The sequence below is a fragment of the Cephus cinctus genome, unplaced genomic scaffold, assembly GCF_000341935.2.
Source record: "Cephus cinctus unplaced genomic scaffold, Ccin1 Ccin1_scaffold1184, whole genome shotgun sequence".
Lineage (NCBI taxonomy): Eukaryota > Metazoa > Arthropoda > Insecta > Hymenoptera > Cephidae > Cephus > Cephus cinctus.
The window spans coordinates 46,070-68,107 of record NW_014333664.1 but is presented as its reverse complement, the minus strand read 5'-3'; the positions used below and the strand labels follow the sequence as shown (position 1 = coordinate 68,107).

Here is a 22,038-nt window from a genome sequence, read left to right as displayed (position 1 = left end):
ATGGCAGGATTCTCGATAAAACACACGGGAATGACTAATCTATGTATCCTCCGTTAATAATACAGGAATATCTATTCTATATATCTTCAGTTAACATAAAAACATACAATTATTTTTATCGGATGTTGCACATTCAGAATTTACTGCAATAAGCAACAGAAGATAAAATGGCCTCGTCTTATTTTCGTACTGCAGAAACTGCTGCCATCTTTACTACAATAAATGCTCATCCGTGACAGAAGCAGAATTTCCTTGTGGCCGGTGATTATACTATTCTTTTTTAGCATTCTGTTACCACCAGTTACCAGTTAGTTGTCGAAGGATGCGTTGATATTTGAGTGATCTCCTACTGGGCATTGTAATACTCAACGGTTTCCGCTATCCATACGAATGAACTATTTTTGCCGCGAGATTTAAGGTTAAATAACTGCATGAAATTTGGTTGATGGATAAAATGCACTTCGTGATAAATTCACTCGGTAAAAGTGTGCTGACTGTTGGTTGTTCCCAATTCCGTAGCAAACAGTGCAATTTCCTTCCTCTGGAATTCCCAGCGAACTAGGCGAATTCACCCATTGTCAACGCCCGAGAAAACGGGAACCTTGAGAAACAACTAAGAACCATTTCAATACATATGCTGCTGATCATGTTAGAGAAGACTTTTGTTGATTTGCACTTGCTGCTATACGTTTTTTATTCGTTTTATTTAACCAGCTATTGAATAGCAAACGTTGAACAAAGCGCAACAATGTACTAACTATTCGGACAACATTGTTCACCAACAGAGAAATAGGTAAGAGACATTAGTTGTTATTAAACAATCTTTTTACCCGCTTTCTCTAGAATAAATAAGCCATTTTAACTTACAATATGAGAGTATATCTCCTGTAGTGCTTATAGAGAAGTTGCTTATTGATTACATTTTGAACCATGTTTCTGAAATTTTGGAGTTAATGAAATTATTACTAATGTTCATAATGGAAATTGTTATTTCTTACACATTTTAATTAGGCGTGTAATGCTTGTTAGTGATATAAATTCACATTATATGGCAAGTGTCACAGAGTGACATAGGTCAATCTCTACCAGCACTACTTGGTACACTGTTGAACATTATTTCATTTCCTGCTAGGAGGGAGATTGAGATAATGATAAACACTCAGTTCATTGCATGCTTATCTCTGTGCAGTAGCATTTGAATACTCTTGTGTCAGTTATTTTTTGAGATCAGTTTGTTATTTGTTTTGAGAGCTTGTTTATTGACTGTTACTTTATAATTAGTGAAGTACTACTTCCTCTCATTGCAGATCATTAAATATTAGGAGGTATAATGGCAGATGATGAGGGTACTGAGTGGCTGCAAGAGCTTTTGCATGATGTGCAGCTTACTCAGTTCTTCACCAGAATCCGTGACGATTTACAAGTCACTCGATTGCACCACTTTGATTATGTGCAACCTGAAGATTTGGAAAATATTGGTCTGGGAAAGCCAGGTATTAGAAGACTCATGGATGCTGTGAAAAAAAAACGTGCCAATCAATGGAAGAAGAGTCTTATAACTAAAATTAGACCTGGCAGCACAAAGAGTTCCAAACGATCTTCACAGCCCATTGAAACATCTACTGTTCTAACATGTCTCATTCAGGACAAGGATGTCACACTGTCAGTTAAACTGGGTGATGGCAGTTTCGGTGTTGTTAGACGTGGAGAATGGACTTCTCCTTCTGGACGAACATTACCTGTGGCTGTTAAAGTTTTAAAAGCTGATGCACTCACACAACCAAGTGTTATCGAAGATTTTGTATCAGAAGTACAAGCAATGCACACCTTAGATCATCATAATCTAATTAGGTAAGACTTCAGATATCATTTTTATTATCATCAACCATCAGGAATAATTCATTGATATTGTAATACTCTGCAGGTTATATGGTGTTGTACTGTCGCAGCCCATGATGATGGTCACCGAGCTTGCGCCCCTAGGAGCTTTATTGGATTATCTACGTAAACAGTGTGGTCATATTTCAGTACTCACCCTCTGTAATTATGCATTACAAGTAACGACTGGTATGGCTTATTTAGAAGCTAAACGTTTCCTCCATCGAGATCTGGCTTGTAGAAACGTACTCCTAAGTACAGTTGACAAAATAAAAATTGGAGATTTTGGCTTAATGAGAGCTTTACCGCAACAAGAAGATTGCTATGTTATGACTGAACATAAGAAGGTTCCATTTCCATGGTGCGCTCCAGAATCATTAAAAGCACGGCAATTCAGTCACGCATCGGATGTCTGGATGTTTGGTGTCACTCTCTGGGAAATGTTAACTTTTGGCGAAGAGCCGTGGATAGGTTTAAATGGTTCAGAGATACTTCGTAAAATTGACAGAGAAGGTGAGAGACTACACGAGCCTGAAGCCAGCTCACCTGCTATTTATCAAATGATGCTACGTTGTTGGGCTAGAGATCCACTCGAAAGGCCTACATTTAGCTCTTTAAAAGAATCTTTAACCGTAATGGTCCCGACTGTTATGAAAGCGTTGAATCGCTTTGAGGAAGCTGACAAAATGTCTATTGAACAAGGAGATCAGATTGCTATAATTGATGGCAGACCAGAAAACTATTGGTGGAAAGGTCAAAATCAACGAACCTTCCAAATAGCTTCATTTCCACGCTGTCTTGTCGATCCGATGAGACGAAAGCAACCTGAAGACATCAGTAAACCGTTAGAAAATTCATTTATTCATACTGGTCATGGTGCTCCTTTTGGAAAAAGCTGGGGCAGTCCTATATACATCGATGATGTCTACCTTCGCAATCCTATGGAACCACCAGACGTGGTAGGTGTCACGACAGCAGAGAATCAATTAAAGAAAAAATTTCAATATGGAACACCACGTACACGAAAACAATTTAATTACACCAAACTTCAAAACGATCTTCGAGCAAGTCCTGTTAAATCAACAAACAATCCGACACCTGGTAGTAGTCAAGAAGGAAGTTTAATAGATTTATCACCCGAAGAATTAGCAAATGCAACCTCTGTACAAGCTGATACCGCTTGTCGAAGAGTGGTGAATATCCTTGATGAACCTATTGAGACTGAAGATACTGAAGATGTGTCAAGACAAGAGTGCTGGCCAGATGAAGGTGCACGACCGTATGCAAATTTTCCTGGCAATGCTAATTCTGCTGTATCCGATCCCTTTGACACATCTCGCATATTTCTAAATACGCCACATTCGCGGTATTATAGTCACGTTACACCAGATCTGAGCATTCGGTACACAAAAACTTTACCACAGACTTATGGCAACGTTCAAAATGAAGATGGCACCAGCAGTAGTCAAAGTAACACGTCTCAATATTCACAAGATGTCAGCCAATATTCTATAAGTCTAAATAAAGACATTAGAAGTGAAAATACAAATTTGAACGTGAATTTGGATAATGGCGAAGGAAATGGTTACACAGAGGATCATTACAGTGAGATAGAGAAACCCAGCCCAACTTCATTGAATATATCAACCTGGCCTGAAGATCTACAAGGTGAAGCTCAAGCTTACGCAAATGTTTCTAGTCGTGATCTTCCTTCAGCTAATGGTCCTCCACCTCCACCTCCAGTGGGGCCCAATGAAAGTCCTCCAAAGCCAAAATCAAATCATGATCTTGCTCAAAGTTTAAATGAGCTGTCTATAGACACCAGGCCACAATCGTCCCCGAAGAAATTAGATCCAGCCTTTCTAGCAGAATTGGAGAAGCATCTCGGTGAGAAGGAGGCCTGCAAAAATACTAATGCTAATCAACAACCTAGTTCTTCGAACTCGCAGTATGCGTCAGTGAATAAATTGCAAGAAAATTCAGGAATTCCGATGTTACGTCCTCCTCCTCAATCAGCGAAACCAAAGTCACCGCAGGTCGACCAACGCGGCGCGTCTAATCTTCCAACGAAAGTACAAAATCAATGGCAGTCAAAGAGCACGAATATTCAACGCCCACAAAGCCAGATTGCTCATGGAAATTACATGTTGGAGAGCACTACTGATATGATAGTAGGGCATATGTGGCAACAGTCTCATCAGTCTCAACCTCAACAGCAAAATACTTATCCGGCTCACCCATCAAACATGAGTTCAAATTTATTACAATGTCAGGTGCCAGCTAGTTCAGATTTACTTCAAATAGCTCTGTGCAATGTAGAACATGCACAAAGTAACTTAGGAAACTCCTCAAGCGATCCTAACAACTTATCAAATACTAGTGCTGGTCAGGCCCAGAACTTTCCTTCGACCAGTCACAATTACATTCAACAGCAAAGCTTTAACTTATCTGCATCCAGTCAGAACTCCACGCCTAATATTACTCAGGTACAAAATGATCTTCATCAGTCGCTAGTTGGTGGTAGTCGAAATACTTTATTGAGGCCATCTTCAACTTCTGGAGCAGTACTTTCTGAACAGGTATACGCAGAATTGAAGCAAACCGTGCCAAACCTTGAACAACTTTCTCAGAGTGAATTTAACACCCTATATAACAAGACTGTTCAACAAAATATATTAAGAAATTATCATGGCAGCAGTAACACTCCTTCTACCAGCACTTTTGGTGTACCCTCTACTGGGAATCATAGTCACGTGAAAACACAACACCCAGAGACAGGCACTCTCCTGCAAGCCAATACTCGTCATCATCAAACCTTACCAAGATCTTATTCCGCGCAAGATCATCCGTGTGACTTCAGTCCCAGTTTAAAGCAGCCACCGGTTTACAATCCACCGCCTGCCTGGAGTCCTCTTAAACCGGTTCAAAACGGCTTGATGCAGAATCAGCAAGGAAAACTTAATACGAACGTGACCAGCAAACAGAGCGGAAGTCCAAATCTCATGCAGTTTACACCAACGAGAATGGTTCAACAACCACAGCAACAACCTAGTTCTTCATCGTCTCAATCTTTAACAGCCCGTAGTTTGCTTCCTCAACTTAATGAGACAGTTGTGAATACACAATTGGCTCCTTCAGCTTCGGCCTATCCCCCTGGAATCAGTCCACCATTGACTGGTGCTTCGCAACAATTGGTCATGTCATTGAATGACGAATTTCGTGCCAGTAAAATAATGAATGTACAGAAAGAAGCTGGAGATGCTTCGCGACAAGAAATTTTGGCGGCGTTACAGGCAACTGGTTGGGATACCAATCAAGCTGCCAGGCAGATTGTCAAGGATAGACAAGCCAAAATAGATTCTCTCTTGCGGTGAGTAGTATATGATTAGTAGTATTGATGTTCTTTTGTTCTTATTTCACCCCTCTATTTATTTAATTAATTACTTTACAGACTCGGTCTAGCTGATCGACATCAGTGCGAGGGTGCTCTCAAACAGACCAAGTATGATGTAGAATTAGCAGCTTCTCTGCTTCTGGATCGAACGAGATGAAGCTAATTGTATACTTACAAAATTACGGCAAATTTTCGGGAATTCTATGTTCCTTATTTTTATCTTGCGATTACTTACGTCACAAAATTTGAGAAGATCTCGTCGTAATCTGTGACTATAAATATATTTGCGTTATATATTTCGCGTTAAACAGTATATATCTACATACGAACTAGAGCCAGTTTGAAATTACATTACAAAAGGACGCATTGCTATCAAGACAAAAAATACCGTAACACTGCACTGCTTATTTAGAATCACCCTGTACATTACTTACCGAGTATCGAAATATGCTTGAAAACTGATATTTAATAAATTTATAAAGACAAGAAATAAGAGGAAGAGAGGCGAAAACAGCACTGTAAAAATTATATTTTAAATTTAAACACGGCCTCACTTGGCTCGAATGCTTTATGAAAAGCACAAACAAACATGATAAGTTATTCTCATTACTTTATTTTTGTATTTAAGGAATCGTCGAAATGTGTATGATGAATTTTTACAACAATACAACTCGCTAGTGAAATATAGCCTAAACCTAATATAGCCCAAGTAAAAACAGGACAAAAAGGTATAGCGAAGGGATTCAAAAATAGTAATTAAGTTATCCATATCTACTGGTGGAAAAATCTATCTGCAAGCCGTTTAATCGGAAATATAAAATAAAAAAAATTGTGTTCCGACGATAAAAAAAACTCTTGAATCTGATACTGTGATATATGCTACTAAAGGCAGTAAACGATAATTTATATTTCTTTTTTCTTTTATTTACTGCGAAACAATAATTTCGTTGTTGCAAGGCGAGAAAATATGTATAGATATTATAATAATAATATGGTAGTAATAATATTAAAATAACGAACAAAGTTACATCGATAGACAATACTCTATTTGCTTGACGCTACTAGAAGGAGAAAGTCTTCAAACGAACGACAAGTTTTGCATTATAACGAGAAGACACTCCTTTAAATAGAGAGTATTAAGTTTGTGTCGCATTCTCAAAATTTCGAATTAAGATAAAACTATCACGTTAACTCGAGACTGATGATAATGTATGTGTTTGCAAAAGAAATGAAAATTTAGATTATAGCGAAAATTGAATTCTAGTTACTTAATCATGTAACGATTTTAGCTTCGTCTGTCGTCATCTCTGTTTTGCGGTCGTTCAATGAAATACTGTAATAATTTGGTTTTAACGCGTCAATCTTTAATTAAATACTCCGAGAGAAATCGTTAGACAAATAGTATGTCAGGCGTCGAGTCTAGCTTTAACTTTAATGCGTAACGTTTTATGACAATTCATTCCTTTGACTTCTGTTGATAGTTTTTCCAGTTGCGAGAAATTAATCACGTGATCCCGGCATATTATTATTGCTATTGCGTGACCATTTATGATAAAGTTTAATGATACGTCGATAATTATTTTTGATGCGTCGCCAGCATGATTTCCCCATTCAGAGATGTAGGTGCGTAACATTAGTTCGTCACGTAAAAGGATACGATGGTTAAATCGTTTTGAGGCTATAAATGTTGGTGCAGAATGAGTTGCATCTGACGAATTTATAAGCATTTTATAAAAAGATTGCACCGTTTCTACATCGGTATGCCGATTACAGTTAATTTTTAAAAACGGAAATTTTTTTTTCGTGTACTCACAAATAACGTATTTAAAGACACCTTTTCAATTCCTTTGACGAGGATTTTTGTGTCAATGTAGTCCTGCCGTGTAGCACAAAGATTATTTAAACTGCGTGAATTCATATTAATAATCAAACCCATTACACCTTCCATTTATTATATCATTATACTTTGATGTTCTCAAAACTGTAATATACATAATAAAGATACATTACACCTAGATCAACATTTTTCATACCTCTCACTCGTCTCTTCTGCGTATTAAAGAGATTGACAGTATAATATAAAAAATGTATTAAAAAAAATATTGCTGCTACTTCGCACTATTCTTAATTACACGAATAACGTCGTGTAACTTTTACTAAAAATTGTTGACCTGAATTTATCCAAGTATCTTGTTTCTTTGCCATAAATGATTTTATCCCCAGAGGTATATGCCAACAATATAAATCTTATATGTCTGGAAAAAAAATGGTTAAATATTTTAATGATAAATAAAAGCATAAAGGATAAGTCTATGTTTGCAGAACTAGAGAGAACAGCATGAAAGTGAACAAGCGACACATGAAATTGTATACTATACATATAGATTCGTTAGAGGAACTCTTGGGGTCAGGATATACCTTTCGAAGCGGAGGGGCGTTTACGCTGCAGGTGTGAAACTTTAGTTTCACTGGACGAGCCAAGGAGAGTGGCAGAAGAGCCACAGCACTCAAGAGAGACTCAAGGGAAAGCACGGCCGCGATGCAGGCAGTGCTATCCTCGCTTAGTTTCATCAAGACACTAATAAAACATTGAAAAAAAACTTAATTATTCGTGAAAACAGTGTTTAACTTGACCATTTAAAAAAATACTCTATACGAGTGCATCTTTCAAAAAATTCACGGTGAATAATAATTTGAGTGATAATACCTTACTAGTAAAAAATTAACGCTCGTACAAAGATCGGTGAGATATTTGAATAAAATTTTAAAAAATATTCCGAAGTCAAGATGCCAGCGGCATCCTCCATCTATTGGAACTCCGTGGACTCACAAGTGTCTTCTGGCGGTAGTTCTGGCGATTCGAATTCCAGAAGTGGAAGGCAATACGTCGATCCTTGGGATTTGGAGAACTATGCTTATTTACGCAGGCACAGTATCGCCTCTATGTCTTATCCTTATCCTCAACCTCATCCTCAGCTTCAGCAACGTTCAAATCGGCGACGTGAACAGGATGTCAGACCAGAAGCCGAGTACTGGTAAATATCTTCACGTGCGTTTCTATAACCACGCTTTTTTATGGTATTACAATATATATTCAATTGTGTACTTACAATTTAGTTATGGACCACCTATAAGGGAACCAGGATATGACGCGCCAGCTTCTGTAGAGGAACTTTATTTTGGTCCACCAAGACATCCTAGCAATGCGTGCTACTATCATCATCCGATTTATGAGGATGATGTTCCACATTACGCAACTTCGCATTCCATCTATGCACCCCTCTCTGGTTAGTATAAATAATTTTTAGATATTTTCATACTTGCTATTGTTATTATATTTGCATTTAGTGTCGCACCTTGAATGTTGCATCCTTTTAAAATGACAGACGATCGACACTTCCTGTTTCGCCTAACCTCTTACAGCCGTGAGTGGTGTGACATAATTCGTAGACATGTTCATGGAGAGTATTATTCCTATCACGATCACAATGATGTTTGTATCAAAAAGAATTCTCAGAATCGTATGTCCCATTGCGAAATCGCAAATTGTGACCGAGTGTGACTACGATGGCTCGTTACACAATGTTGCAATGCTACTCGCATACGGCTGTTAAAGTTCCGTTGAGAATAATAAGTTGTGGGAGAAGTTTCGCTCAACTGTGCGAGACTTCACTCCCATTGCCGTCATATAACGATTGTTTGATTTTTCTTAACTAACTGTGTCCTGTGTTTAAGAATTCGGTGCGATAACCATCATCTGTTAATTGTGTGGAACTGCTTTTGATTATAGCAGTATTATTTTAAATTTCTAACGACTTTTAATTTTCGCGGCTTTATCTTTCGACCAATGAAATCTCAAATACGTGTTGCCATTCTCTTTAGTTAAAATTGTTAGAAAAACTAGTTTGTATTCTTTTTTAGTGCTTTTATTTGTTCCCATGTTTTAACGTACGTGTCTCGTTTAACAATTTCTAATTCCTATTAGGGTACCGTGGATTTGTATTTAAATAATTGCTATCGTGAAAGCTTTACTACTGTGTTGAGATGGTTCTGACATTATAGTGACCATAAAAGTGTAAGTCTTAATCGTTTTGTTAAGGAAAGATTAGAAATCAAATGGAAATCGTTTTTAATGTGTTTTATGTGCTTATTTTTAGGAATATCATATGTTTATTATTATTATAGATGAAATTTGCTAACAAGAAGATGAATATCTCATCGTATGAATGTATCGAATGACATGGCTTTTTGATATCAGCGAAAGTGTATCCGGTCTGAGAGAGTTTTCACTCGAGTCTTCTTTGAATGTAAAACCGTTACTGCGGTCTGCTTCATTAATTCCATCAAGCGTAAAGAAAGATTTAGCATAAACGTTCTGGATTTAAAACAGTTATCTATTTTGTGCAAGTGTCCTTCATCAGGAAAGTCAGCATCAAAATTATATACTTTCATTGCATCATACGCGTTTTGAATAACCCATAAAATTATGTAAATATTTTATTATGAAAAAACTGTATTATTTGTGTTATGCAATTTTTAAATAGCTCACTGCAGCAGAAAGACTACATTATGACGTGTATAAACCACTTTTCAAAGAATTAGTTCTTACTATTTATCTAGATTCATTTATAAATTCCACATATACAAGTTTTAACGATCGCTACTGGTTTTAAACGTATTAGATTCGTACATATAATTTCATTAAGTATTAAAGCGTTATTACATTTCACTTTATATTTGCATAATCCTAGATAAGTATATTTAGTATTCATAATGTTTTGAAGGACAAATTTTATATAGTCGGTGTTGCAAGGAATTACTTTTCTTCGACTGTTTGCATGCTCGTAACTATTTTCTCTGATCTACTTGCATGGAGAAAATACATAGTAACTAATCTGCCTGAGAAATCTAGCAGTCTGACTGTAGGAGTGTCATTGACTGACAATCTCACAATCTAGAATGAAACATATCCATTAATTTGTTCGAATCAAGTGGCAATTCAATAATAAAAAGTTGTATCGAGAGAATAAAATATTGCCCGTTAATAAATTAATACAAATTTTATATTATATTCCACTTTGTGTTTATCGTAATAAGTAGTTTAAAGATTTCAACCATTACATTCGATTCAAAAGTGAATCGATATCTTGACTCGCTCCAGGCAATGTAAAATCCCATAAGAATATAAGCGTCATACTTAGCAACCCCAAAACCCGTTTTAACCAGCGAAAACAACTTTCGATTGATAATCATAAACGAATGCAAGTTCCTTTCGTCAGTTAATGAACATGGACTAAGCGACTTATTTAAAGTTGACTGTTGCACGTGAAGGCGTGGTTTGTGAACAGTACGAGATTGCTCGACTTCCCAGCATTCGTTTTATACCTATACCGTTACTGATATTTCCGCAAATGATGCAACATCGAAATTCCAATGGCATGAGCGTCTTTTTATAAAATAAAAAAAATCGAAAGATTACAGAATCGATGTATACTAATACGTTCGAGATAATAAGATCGACCTCTATTTAAAAATGAAATCCTCTACGGCTTACAGTCTAATTAATATAATTGATAAAAAGCAATACTCACGAAGACGTGTTATTTAGTTGTTACCTGGTCTAAAATCAAACCGCCGTGCAATTAAAAAAAAAAGTTAATTCATTCGTTTGACTCGCTTTCCCGTCGTTTGTCTTAGATTTCGTTACGCATCCTTCGTTTTATTTCTGTAATTGTTTTTTCGTTGGTACTATAATGATCGTTCGATTTTACAGAGAAAATCGATTAATGGAAATTACTCAATACTCCCGTTTCTTGGTTAAACTAGAGAGCAACTGCTCTCGCTTGTGTCATCTTTATTTCCAAATAACTTTCAATTTCTCTACTGCTTTAAAGTTTGCAGTTGGTCAACGTTTGTCTATGTGATCATTAGAGCTATATTAAACTTGCTAATTTGCGTCTTCTTTTTGATCAGTGACGATATGGTCAGCAGCTCAGACAAAGTCTTACTGACATCCGTTCTGAATGTAACAATAATTATTGTGGGAGTTGACCGAGTAATAATTTCATTGTGTGACAAGATTGACAACCACTACTACAAGGTCCACTGCTACTATAATGTCCATGACCTAGTAAAAAAAAATATAGTACGATTAATTAATTACGTGAATGTCATGAAACTGACGTATATTACTGCTTTCGTGTTATTTTCTAGAAGTACCGTAACGGAAGGAAAGTTATGAAAGGCGATGGAGTATTATACTGCTGTATACTCGTTAGCTAATTATATGTGTTCCGCAATAAATTTTTATTATATTGTCTTAATAATAATATATCAGCAGTGATAAAGTGCCAAGGCGTTTTACCAAATTAGCAATGCTTGACCGAGTCCTACCGTTCTAGATCGTTGTTTCACCATAACATCCTTTACAGGTTGATCGTTTCAGTGTTGATGCATAGCTGTATGCATATAAGTACGTACCTACAAGCATGTGACTCAATATATACGAATGAATTTTTATTTGAATATTACATACAAACTGTATCGATATGATAATTAATTTGTTCCATTAAACTTTGATGTTATTTCATTATTATAAACATTTTTTAAATTAATTTTCACTAAGCTTCTTTGATTTAATTTATGTATGTTGTATGTCTATATTCCAGACCTCGATCATCACAGTCCGACTGCGGAAGAACGTGGACTTCAGGAAATGTTAAAAGGCAGGCATAAGCTTTCACGTGCGAAGGGACATCGCAGGTAAATTTTTTCTTTGAATTTTGTATACTGTGAAAAAGTTTGAGTTATTGTAATTGAATTTTTTTTTTCAGGGAGACATGTCTATATCATGGAATATCAAGCCCGAGTCTTCAGGAATCAGCTAAGGAAATTCCTGTGCATAGAATGATAAAGAAGAAGATCAGTAAACATGTTGAAGTGATTCCATCTTCGGAACTTGATTTAAATACTTATGGCCATTTGAAAATTGATTACACAAACAGTTGGAATTCTCTACATAGAAAGATTAGTAAATGATATGACAAACGGTATAAATTTGTTGTGAAATTTGAGATTGATGTCTAAAATGCAGATGCGTTGAATATTGTGTCTTGTGATTTACGTTTAAAAGAATGAAGTTTTGTTGAGAAATCTTCCGTTTTTTTTTGAAATTGTTTATTTATTTAATAATTCATTAATCAATGTGAGGACCAGTTAAGTGCCGTTGAAACATGATTTTTATTTACTGACGCCATGAAAAAAATTCTTGTATTTTCATCACGCATTTTCATTTCTTGCACATACTATACCTATAGATTGACAAGAGCGTAAGACATGTTTCCTTGTTTTACGTACAAAAAATAAGAATATAATCGTAATATTTTCATAATGTTGAAATAAGAACTAAACCGATGTAAAATTAATGACCCTTTTGTGATCAGAATAAAGTATTTTTTCCTTTATCGCGGGAATATTTATATGGAGTTATACATATGTATACATATATTTGACCTTCGTCAAAATATAATTACGAAACTGCAAACAAACGACTTTTATGGGCCCTTAGCAATATCTACCATAGTTTCATTGTTCAAATTGTATAATTTTTTTTTCTTTCTAGGACATTTTTGTTCCACAGTCTTTTTCGCTTCTTCCGATTGACGTCGTTCAGTCTTGACTGTTAACTCAGGCCATCTTGAATTATATATCAGCCACATATTTATACATGAAAAAAAATAATTTTATATATCAAAAACGGACAAAACGGTTGAGATACATTTATTATAACTCAAGTTATATCATTTTTTCTAACCTAAACTGAGACTGTCCCCTCTGTCTTTTGCGAATCTTATTATCTTTTTTATCTTGCAGCGAATTAGATGAATTTGTCTCTGAAGTCTCTTGTGTTAGTTGACGCATCTGAATATATTAATTAAATAGTATTTAATATTATTCCATCATTCTCATAAACAGATTATCAATCAACAAAAATACAGGATATAGTGACACGGTCTCATGAATTACGCTTCTTATAAATATAGTAAAACGTACTGTATACCTTCATATTAATCATTTTTAATTTTTTCTCGTATTCCCGAATTTCCGCTTGATGTTTTTGATCTTTCAAAAGCATATTGTCCTTGTATTCCTCTTCTTTTATGGCTAATTCAATTCGTGTGAGTTCCAATTCTTCTTCCAATTTTTCTACTATATAGTAACTCCAAATTATATATTGAAAAATACATATCATAATATGTTAATAGGAAATAAAATTTTAATCTTGTATCTTTTATTTACCATGTTCGTTATTAACATTTTGTGGCAGGCTATTGTGGTATTCGTTGGGAATACCTGTGTTTGAATGAACATATTCGAATTTTTTGTCATCTAAAGTTTTATTCATAGATTTAATAAGACGATTCTTTCCATCTAATTCAGTCTTCAATAACTTTTGTCGTTGTTGGTAGCTATCAAACGTCGATAATAAATCATTGGCTCGAGTTCGGGCCATGTCTAATTCTGATCGTTGTATTTTAATCACTTTTTCTTGCGTTGCATTTTGTGTTTTTAATGCAATATATGTCTATAATATGTAAACGTTACAATAATTGGAATAGAATATTAATTATAAATGATTATAATATCTTCTTTTAACTATTTACCTTCTGAAATTTAACAAATCGATCGAGTATGTCCTCTAAGTCAGGTCCTAAGTTAAATGAGTTCATTGTGTTTTTAATTAGTTCAGTCTTTCGAGTGAAATTATTTCCTTTTAAAAATACTAATTTGAGTAACGTTTTCACTTCCGCGATTTATCACTCCTGGACGTAGATTTGATTACAGTAGTTTATTCCGATTCTACTTACATGGAATGGACCAGAGAGGTCTTTTCTATCGATAAAATAGATCAGAGCTAATAATTTGGGCGCAAGCGCTGGGTACGTCACTAATACAAGACAAGTAGCGCTACCGGGGGCGTTGTGCGTTAATCTGCTGTCAGTCGACAGCACTTTTTGGCACATAATACTTTTTTAAGATATTAAGGTAACTTTTGATATAATGTGGATCGTTGCAAAGAATTTATCCTACTCGATACAATCCCGTCGTTTATTACTCGCAATTTACTTTTAATAAGATTCTTTTCTGCTTGCGTAACTGCTTTAGAATCTCCTTAGTGTAATTATTTGTCAAAAGTGTATCCGAATCATTTATAAAACTCGACATTTTCTAACAATGGTGTCACTTTTACTTTGCTTTATTTGTTAAGTTTGTTCAATGCTTTTTTGATTTCTACAGTATTCTGATTGTAATAGGCCCCAATGCGTGCTTTTACGTGGGTATTGTGCGTTTCCGAGTTAGCGCAGTTTCGCTATAGATACTGGGCATTGATCCACGAATGTTCGTTCCGTTTATTTAATTTTACGATAAAGCGTATTAGATTTTAGTGTTTGAGATTCCCTTCATATCACTAGTGGATTTATTTGTTTCATTAATTTTGTTCATAATTCATTCTTAGACTGTCAAGATGACGGACTCAAAGTATTTCACAACTACAAAAAAGGGTGAAATTTTCGAGCTCAAATCTGAACTTAACAATGATAAGAAAGAAAAGAAGAAGGAGGCAGTGAAGAAGGTGATATCACATACCATTTCATTATAATATTTCATAATCTAAAATATCGATGCATGTGATTAAAGGTTGTATGAAAAGGTACAGGTTACGATCAAGTTCATTCTTAAATATTTTTAAAAATTGTTAGGTAATTGCTTCCATGACTGTTGGGAAAGATGTGTCTGCATTATTCCCTGATGTTGTCAATTGTATGCAAACCGATAATCTGGAGCTGAAGAAGCTGGTATACTTGTATTTGATGAACTACGCAAAGAGTCAGCCAGATATGGCTATCATGGCTGTCAACACATTTGTTAAGGTAACGTCGTATAGATTGTCAGTCATATTTCACTACATTTTGATAATGCACCTTTGCTCTTTCTACATTTAAACACCTGGGTGATGTTAAGAATCTCTGTCAATATAAAGGCAAGCTGAAAAATGTTTTTGCAGTAAAACTTCATATAAAGCTCAAGTTTTTTAACCCAAGGAAAAGTGTGCAAATCCTTTTACAGCCTGCCTTACATCAATTGTACAGACCGTGCTTTGCAAATAACATCAGTTTGCACAGAGCTGTCTACGTTGGAATATAAAGCAAAATGAGTTTTTCTCCAATTGAATTACTTATTTTTCAAAGGGCACGAGACTGGTATTTGTTTAAAACGCAGTAGCCCTAATAATAATATTAAAAACACTATCAGCTCTGTCGATCCGATTCATACGGGGAACTATCTCTATTCATTCAATAATGTTATCTCTCAAAAGGGCTCTTTTTGAAATTCCAGGATTTTTATTCCAACATCTCGTAAAAAGTGGTCACATTGCAACCTAATGAATATATATTATTCAGGTGTTATTAAACAATACTTCTGTTGTATTATCTGAGTATAATTGTAGTCATTTAAAATGTGAATTTATTGATCGTGCATTCAATACACGATATTACTCTCGAATATTATTCAAAATTATTTCACAAGCAACAGTTTTGCAAGATTAGCATCATCAAATTATGACAACATAAAAAAGTGCCGTACTTCATATAATTTTCTCGGTGATATTTAATAAGATTGCAGTAATAGAATATGATTAACACGATGATGTTAATTATCGTGACATTATATGTGGTGATCAAAGTATTTTACTGCTTTTGCTGCAATGATTAATCTAGGTTTTTAATCATTCGAGTCTAGGAAGAAGTTGCAATGCTGTGTACATAATGCAGGGTTATTTCACATACTGCGCAGCGAGCATGTATTACTTTTGAGGGGAGGAAAATTATTATTAATGTTTATCATTACTATATGTGTGTATTGCGCTGCACGAAAATTTTATCATCCTTCTTAGAGCGAGAGATAATATGACTTCTTTACAATATCCCTCTAGATAATCTAAGAAGGATTATATAAAATAATGTTTTTAATCGATGTTATAATCGTTGTCCTTTTTCATGTTTTTCTTTTACTCACTTCGTTAACGTTGTCGTTCTAAATTAAAAGCTTAGTGCATCACAATTTCCATCTGTGAATAATAAATGTTACACCTGTACGTGTTGCAAAGATGAAGAGCAGATAGATCGAATAGACTTTATTCCAAGTAAATGCCTCGTGCTCTTTTTAAAATAACCTATTCAAATCGTGTACTAAGCTAAGTGGCTCATAGATGTAATAATTAACAACTAAATAAGAATGGTGACGGTGACCAATTTGACCTTTTTCGTTCTGACACGCAAAAGGAGCTAGCGACATCTCCAATGACAAAGGTACCCATACCATTTTCTATTTCGTTAAAACTCATGGGTTGAAATAGATAGCCATTGCTGTGACTAGACTTGAATCCCTGGCTTGCCCGATTTTTGCGTAGGACTGTGAGGACCCCAATCCCCTGATCCGGGCACTGGCTGTTCGTACTATGGGCTGTATACGCGTTGACAAGATCACCGAATACCTGTGTGAACCTTTGAGGAAGTGCCTGAAGGATGAGGATCCATATGTCCGCAAGACTGCAGCTGTTTGCGTCGCCAAACTCTATGACATTAATGCAGCATTAGTCGAAGATCAAGGATTTTTGGATCAGTTGAAGGATCTATTGTCGGACAGCAATCCAATGGTGAGTACATCCTAATGTGTTCTTGTTATAGAGCCACTCTGTGATATTCCGTGATCTATACATCATACTTTTTGTATTTTTTGAATTTTTAATTCAGGTCGTAGCTAATGCTGTTGCTGCGCTCTCTGAGATCAATGAGGCCAGTCCCAGTGGACAGCCGCTTGTGGAAATGAACGCACAAACTATCAACAAATTATTGACAGCTCTTAACGAGTGTACTGAATGGGGTCAAGTCTTCATTCTTGACTCGTTGGCAAATTATTCTCCTAAAGATGATCGTGAAGCACAGAGCATTTGCGAGAGGATCACGCCGCGTTTGGCCCATGCTAATGCAGCAGTTGTACTCTCTGCTGTAAAGGTATATTCCCTAAAATAAAATACATAATAAACCACTAATTAGTCAGTGCTGGTTATAATAAATAATATCTGGTTTTGCTAGGTCTTGATGAAGCTAATGGAGATGTTGCAATCTGAGTCAGACTTTGTTGGAACTCTTACAAAAAAATTAGCACCACCCCTGGTGACGTTGTTAAGCTCTGAACCAGAAGTGCAGTACGTCGCATTGAGGAACATCAATCTCATTGTACAAAAGAGACCAGATATCTTGAAGCATGAGATGAAAGTCTTCTTTGTGAAGTACAATGATCCTATTTATGTGAAACTAGAGAAGCTCGATATCATGATCAGATTGGCTTCCCAAGCTAATATCGCTCAGGTTCTTTCTGAACTGAAAGAATATGCTACAGAAGTTGATGTTGATTTTGTGAGAAAAGCTGTAAGAGCTATTGGACGTTGCGCTATTAAAGTGGAACCATCTGCAGAAAGATGTGTTTCCACATTGCTGGATTTAATACAAACTAAGGTAGATACTGTATAGTTACAATCATTATGAAACAAATCGTTTTGCTTCAAACTACAAAAAAAAAAAAACCTAAGTAATTGTATTCATTATTGATAATGTTTTTGTTCAGGTTAATTATGTGGTCCAAGAAGCTATCGTCGTTATAAAGGATATCTTTAGAAAATATCCCAACAAGTATGAGAGCATCATTTCAACATTATGCGAGAATCTGGACACCCTGGATGAACCGGAAGCCCGTGCTTCGATGATTTGGATCATTGGTGAATACGCAGAAAGAATTGACAACGCAGACGAACTTTTGGAAAGCTTCTTAGAAGGATTCCACGATGAGAATACTCAAGTGCAGCTGCAGCTGCTCACAGCCATAGTAAAGCTCTTCCTGAAAAGACCGACGGATACTCAGGAACTTGTTCAGCAAGTTCTTAGTCTTGCTACTCAGGACTCCGATAATCCAGATCTGCGAGATCGAGGATTCATTTACTGGAGATTACTTAGTACCGATCCTGCTGCGGCAAAGGAAGTTGTCCTCGCAGAAAAACCTCTCATTTCTGAAGAAACAGACCTGCTAGAACCAACCTTGTTAGATGAACTCATATGTCATATCTCTAGTCTGGCCTCAGTCTATCATAAGCCACCCACTGCATTTGTGGAAGGACGAGCCGCCGGTGCTAGGAAATCCTTACCAGCCAGAAGCAACTCCAGCGAAGATTCCACTCAACGCGTCAGTAATCAACCCCAGGCTCAAGTTATTCCTGCCCAAGATTCTTTGATAGGAGATCTTCTTAGTATGGATATAGGTGAGTCTTACTTGCAACTATATTATTTAAATTATAATACTGGTGACTTGAACCAATTCGTTTGGTTTTAAAGGCGGCCCAGCTATCGTGACTCCTGCACCCGCCAGTCAACCTGGATTGGGATTAGATCTTCTGGGTGGTGGCCTGGATAGTATATTGGGAGGACCAGATCCTGCCCCAGGATCTTCTGCAGTTTCTCAAAGTACAACAGGTCTTCTTGGGGATATTTTTGGTTTCAATCAGGGTCCAACATGCTATGTACCACCCAAAGTCAACTGGCTTCCTGCAGAAAAGGGCAAAGGATTTGATATTTGGGGTACTTTCTCAAGAAAGTAAGATAATTGTATATTGCATTTTTTTCACAATATTTATACTATTCTCAAAACTAAAAAAAATATTAAATTGTCTAATAGGAATGGTCAGATCAGTATGGATATGACATTCTCGAACAAAGCTATGCAACCTATGGGCGGTTTTGCTATACAACTCAATAAAAACAGTTTTGGTCTTACACCATCTGCACCCTTGCAAGTTCCCGGTCCTTTGGGACCCGGTGCTTCCATAGAAGTCAGTATAGTCTTGTCCACGGCTGGTGCAGTACAGCGTATGGAACCATTAAACAATCTCCAAGTCGCCATTAAAAACAACATCGACGTATTCTACTTTGCTTGCATAGTTCCAATGCACGTATATTTTACGGAAGATGGTCAACTAGACAAGAGAGTATTTTTGTCAACTTGGAAAGACATACCTGCTCAAAATGAAGTGAGTTGCCGATAATTGAATCTTCCAGTAAGAATTTTATAAACAGCACATAGAAACCTAATGTGAACATTTTTATGAAATAGGTTCAATACACATTGAATGGTGTAATGCTCACCGCAGATCAGGTGGTGCAGAAGATGCAGCAGAACAATGTTTTCACCATTGCCAAAAGAAACGTTGAAGGACAGGATATGCTTTATCAGTCATTAAAGTTAACAAACAACGTTTGGGTATTAAATGAACTAAAAATCCAGCCTGGTAATCCAGATGTAACGGTAAATCTATTTAAACTGATTGCTAACATACTAAATCGATACAGTTAAGAACTATAAATGATTTTTGTTTGTTTCAGCTTTCTTTGAAATCTCGTTCTGTAGAAGTTGCTCCAGGTGTTTTTCAAGTATACAATGCAATTCTACATTCTTGAATTTAAAATCCATTCCATGATTATCCATTATCTGACATGAATCTAACCCATGACATGCAAATATCATGTTACTGAAGATCGTTCTATAGCTGGTTTACGAAGAAACACATTTGTTGTATACATTGAGTATAACATTTATCATGAATTTGAAAAGATCCAGCATGGAATTTATTTCCTGTGAAATTAATAAAAAAGATACGATCATAATATTTGCTGTCGGTTGCATTATGGTAATGTAATTGTATTAAGTGTAGGCTACAAAATGTATTATACTTTATGAGAAACTTAAAATATTAATGGACATAAGAATTGATTTATCAGTAATTACTACCGTCAAACCTTCCTTTAGTCCTTACGTTAGGTTCGCGAATGTTGCGTGCAAATTTACAGGAAGTTGAATTTGATATGATGAAGGACATAAAAAGATACAGACATCAGTTACGTTTTCACAGTGTTTATTTACTGAATGAAAAGCGAGATGTTGGGTATGTCACATAATATTAGCATTGAACCTTCCTCCTGAAAGAACATCCCTCGGTAAGACGCGCCTTGCCACCAGTTGATGTGCAGAGTATCGTACGGCAACCATCGCATTCAACAGCATGTTGTGCATGGGAGAAAATTGTCTTGATGGCGTAGCAGCCAGGACATTTGACATCCATGAAATAGCTGTTAGGTTTCTGAACGAGCCTCTTCAGCTTATGTTTTCTCTTCTCCTCAGCTGGAGTTGGATGAAGAAAATCGCGAGCCAAAGGCATTCTGTAGACAAAAATATTAAAACATTCATGATAACAAATTACAATAAACAAGGATTAAAAAAATATTAATAAATTATATTCGTATGTCAATGGGGAGTAGACAGGAAACGTTGACGAGGTTAGTCGTGAATCTAATGACCGACTACTATAGATTTTGTGTTTATCCTGTAAAAGTTATCAACCTGGGTTGCAACATGTGTCGCAACAAGTTGCAACCGGTACCGGTCCATTATAATACAGTGTCAATTTCAAGATAACGAAATGCAATAAAATATATGAACAAATTGAATTGCAAAAAAAACCAAAGCCCTGTCGGATTCACCTATACGTTATTTAAAGGTAAGGCGCATCTTAGCCTTATGTTATAAAATATTCCATAAACAGAAAGTAAATGGTTCTCGCTAGACAAAAGAACTACTTTAGTATGGTTACTTACGTTATTTACTTCGTATTTTCGCCGATATTACAATTATGTATATCTCTAGCCACGTGCACAGCGCGACGTGCTGGAAAGAAAGAGTCTGGAAAGGAACGACCAGGAATGAGCTTATAAAGCGTTTAACTAGAGAGAATCATGCATTGTGAACTCGAAACCCCTAGAAGCTTTAACTTACAATGCTGCCAACGTTACCGACGCTGCGCGGTACGTGTATCAGGCTGACACCCCATGAAGCGTAGTTAGTGTACCTCGTATCTCTCACAGCCAATCGCGAAGCCGCAATTCCGTTCTATTATCTTACGGAAAACTAATAACAATTTGTGATTGACTAGCGCAAGTTACGCGTACACAAAGTACGCTTCATGGGGAATCAGTTGGCTACATGACAGTACCAGAGATGAATAGGGAGATTGCCAATGGGCCGATATTCTTGAAACCAATTTTATTTTAGAGTAAACGCGCCACCTGAGCGCAGGGCCGTCGAACCATACCTACGTTTTTGATTGGTCGAGTATATATAGATATACTACTTACTATAAAATTGGTTTCAAGAATATCGGTCCATTGGCAATCTCCCTACTCATCTCTGACAGTACCTATTTTATATGTTTTATAAAGAATTATTATCAACTTGAGCGTTTCAGACCTACGTTTAATCAGAAGGCGTCGAATACGCTCTACACTCGAGTGACAAACTTCAATTAGGAGATTTTTTCGAACAATTTTTAATGATATTCTTTAAACGCGTGATGCACGCCTACGATGTTATGCCGTTTTGAACTGTTTTGAACTTACTGTACTCGGTGTACCCTAAGAACAAATTCGCGTAGTATTTAGCTAATACTTGTTTCCTTAAGCCGTGTAGCACAATAAAAGTAAGCTTACAATAGGAATTTATTCTACAAGCCCGGGAATGAAGGTAAATATTAACACAGGTTATGCACTTTCATGTACATTCGTGTTATGTGACCGTCCAGTGATAATGATATCACTATGATT

The 22,038-nt window shown here is 36.1% G+C and overlaps 5 protein-coding genes and 1 long non-coding RNA gene across 12 annotated transcripts; 3 read left to right on the top strand and 3 right to left on the bottom strand.

The window, feature by feature from the left end:
• The first annotated feature begins 168 nt into the window (after positions 1-168).
• LOC107272522 (tyrosine-protein kinase sid-3) lies at positions 169-7,287 on the top strand. 3 transcript variants are annotated; one of them, XM_025089805.1, is made up of 5 exons: positions 169-261; positions 520-793; positions 1,308-1,851; positions 1,925-5,248; positions 5,330-7,287. In XM_025089805.1, the coding sequence occupies exons 3-5, from the start codon at positions 1,331-1,333 to the stop codon at positions 5,427-5,429; spliced, it is 3,945 nt and encodes a 1,314-aa protein (XP_024945573.1). In that variant the 5' UTR covers positions 169-261; positions 520-793; positions 1,308-1,330; the 3' UTR covers positions 5,430-7,287. The 3 variants fall into 3 exon arrangements, with proteins under 3 accessions (XP_024945573.1, XP_015605228.1, XP_015605227.1); XM_015749742.2 differs by lacking the exon at positions 169-261 and adding an exon at positions 268-418; XM_015749741.2 differs by lacking the exon at positions 169-261 and having other exon boundaries at positions 268-793.
• A 101-nt stretch (positions 7,288-7,388) lies between these two features.
• LOC112495065 lies at positions 7,389-8,754 on the bottom strand. Of its 2 annotated transcripts, none has more exons than XR_003061238.1 (5): positions 8,629-8,754; positions 8,383-8,542; positions 8,103-8,340; positions 7,691-7,850; positions 7,389-7,527 (listed from the first exon to the last, which is right to left on the bottom strand). It is a non-coding gene; the product is annotated as an uncharacterized LOC112495065 (long non-coding RNA). The 2 variants fall into 2 exon arrangements; XR_003061239.1 differs by having other exon boundaries at positions 8,103-8,329.
• Positions 7,844-12,735, top strand: LOC107272526. Its single transcript, XM_015749751.2, has 4 exons — positions 7,844-8,307; positions 8,390-8,559; positions 11,941-12,034; positions 12,106-12,735. The coding sequence occupies exons 1-4, from the start codon at positions 8,060-8,062 to the stop codon at positions 12,308-12,310; spliced, it is 717 nt and encodes a 238-aa protein (XP_015605237.1). The 5' UTR covers positions 7,844-8,059; the 3' UTR covers positions 12,311-12,735.
• A 58-nt stretch (positions 12,736-12,793) lies between these two features.
• LOC107272525 lies at positions 12,794-14,069 on the bottom strand. 2 transcript variants are annotated; one of them, XM_015749749.2, is made up of 5 exons: positions 13,936-14,069; positions 13,571-13,856; positions 13,332-13,480; positions 13,086-13,192; positions 12,794-12,967 (listed from the first exon to the last, which is right to left on the bottom strand). In XM_015749749.2, exons 1-5 carry the CDS (start codon positions 13,999-14,001, stop codon positions 12,826-12,828), a joined length of 750 nt encoding a protein of 249 aa, XP_015605235.1. In that variant the 5' UTR covers positions 14,002-14,069; the 3' UTR covers positions 12,794-12,825. The 2 variants fall into 2 exon arrangements, with proteins under 2 accessions (XP_015605235.1, XP_024945588.1); XM_025089820.1 differs by having other exon boundaries at positions 13,332-13,477.
• A 107-nt stretch (positions 14,070-14,176) lies between these two features.
• LOC107272523 (AP-1 complex subunit beta-1) lies at positions 14,177-20,155 on the top strand. 3 transcript variants are annotated; one of them, XM_015749743.2, is made up of 12 exons: positions 14,177-14,317; positions 14,790-14,906; positions 15,034-15,204; positions 16,618-16,644; positions 16,746-16,991; positions 17,089-17,349; positions 17,431-17,853; positions 17,963-18,650; positions 18,724-18,982; positions 19,064-19,415; positions 19,499-19,690; positions 19,768-20,155. In XM_015749743.2, exons 2-12 carry the CDS (start codon positions 14,799-14,801, stop codon positions 19,840-19,842), a joined length of 2,802 nt encoding a protein of 933 aa, XP_015605229.1. In that variant the 5' UTR covers positions 14,177-14,317; positions 14,790-14,798; the 3' UTR covers positions 19,843-20,155. The 3 variants fall into 3 exon arrangements, with proteins under 3 accessions (XP_015605229.1, XP_024945575.1, XP_015605230.1); XM_015749744.2 differs by lacking the exon at positions 14,177-14,317 and adding an exon at positions 14,653-14,671; XM_025089807.1 differs by lacking the exon at positions 16,618-16,644 and having other exon boundaries at positions 14,280-14,317.
• Positions 20,156-20,280: 125 nt separating this feature from the next.
• On the bottom strand, positions 20,281-20,601 carry LOC107272527 (40S ribosomal protein S27). The gene has a single exon (XM_015749752.1). The coding sequence runs from the start codon at positions 20,598-20,600 to the stop codon at positions 20,343-20,345; it is 258 nt and encodes an 85-aa protein (XP_015605238.1). The 5' UTR covers position 20,601; the 3' UTR covers positions 20,281-20,342.
• Positions 20,602-22,038: the final 1,437 nt, after the last annotated feature.

Excerpts from the sequence above, each read along its gene's own strand:
- LOC107272526 (XM_015749751.2), top strand. The coding sequence starts at position 8,060 with ATGCCAGCGGCATCCTCCATCTATTGGAACTCCGTGGACTCACAAGTG. Across the intron at positions 8,308-8,389 it reads AGACCAGAAGCCGAGTACTG|TTATGGACCACCTATAAGGG; the intron begins GTAAATATCTTC and ends CTTACAATTTAG. Across the intron at positions 12,035-12,105 it reads CGTGCGAAGGGACATCGCAG|GGAGACATGTCTATATCATG; the intron begins GTAAATTTTTTC and ends TTTTTTTTTCAG.
- LOC107272522 (XM_025089805.1), top strand. The coding sequence starts at position 1,331 with ATGGCAGATGATGAGGGTACTGAGTGGCTGCAAGAGCTTTTGCATGAT. Across the intron at positions 1,852-1,924 it reads GATCATCATAATCTAATTAG|GTTATATGGTGTTGTACTGT; the intron begins GTAAGACTTCAG and ends AATACTCTGCAG. Across the intron at positions 5,249-5,329 it reads AAAATAGATTCTCTCTTGCG|ACTCGGTCTAGCTGATCGAC; the intron begins GTGAGTAGTATA and ends ATTACTTTACAG.
- LOC107272523 (XM_015749743.2), top strand. The coding sequence starts at position 14,799 with ATGACGGACTCAAAGTATTTCACAACTACAAAAAAGGGTGAAATTTTC. Across the intron at positions 16,992-17,088 it reads TGTCGGACAGCAATCCAATG|GTCGTAGCTAATGCTGTTGC; the intron begins GTGAGTACATCC and ends TTTTTAATTCAG. Across the intron at positions 18,651-18,723 it reads TCTTCTTAGTATGGATATAG|GCGGCCCAGCTATCGTGACT; the intron begins GTGAGTCTTACT and ends TTGGTTTTAAAG.
- LOC107272527 (XM_015749752.1), bottom strand. The coding sequence starts at position 20,600 with ATGCCTTTGGCTCGCGATTTTCTTCATCCAACTCCAGCTGAGGAGAAG.
- LOC107272525 (XM_015749749.2), bottom strand. The coding sequence starts at position 14,001 with ATGAACTCATTTAACTTAGGACCTGACTTAGAGGACATACTCGATCGA. Across the intron at positions 13,481-13,570 it reads AAATGTTAATAACGAACATG|TAGAAAAATTGGAAGAAGAA; the intron begins GTAAATAAAAGA and ends GTTACTATATAG. Across the intron at positions 13,193-13,331 it reads TAAAAATGATTAATATGAAG|ATGCGTCAACTAACACAAGA; the intron begins GTATACAGTACG and ends TAATATATTCAG.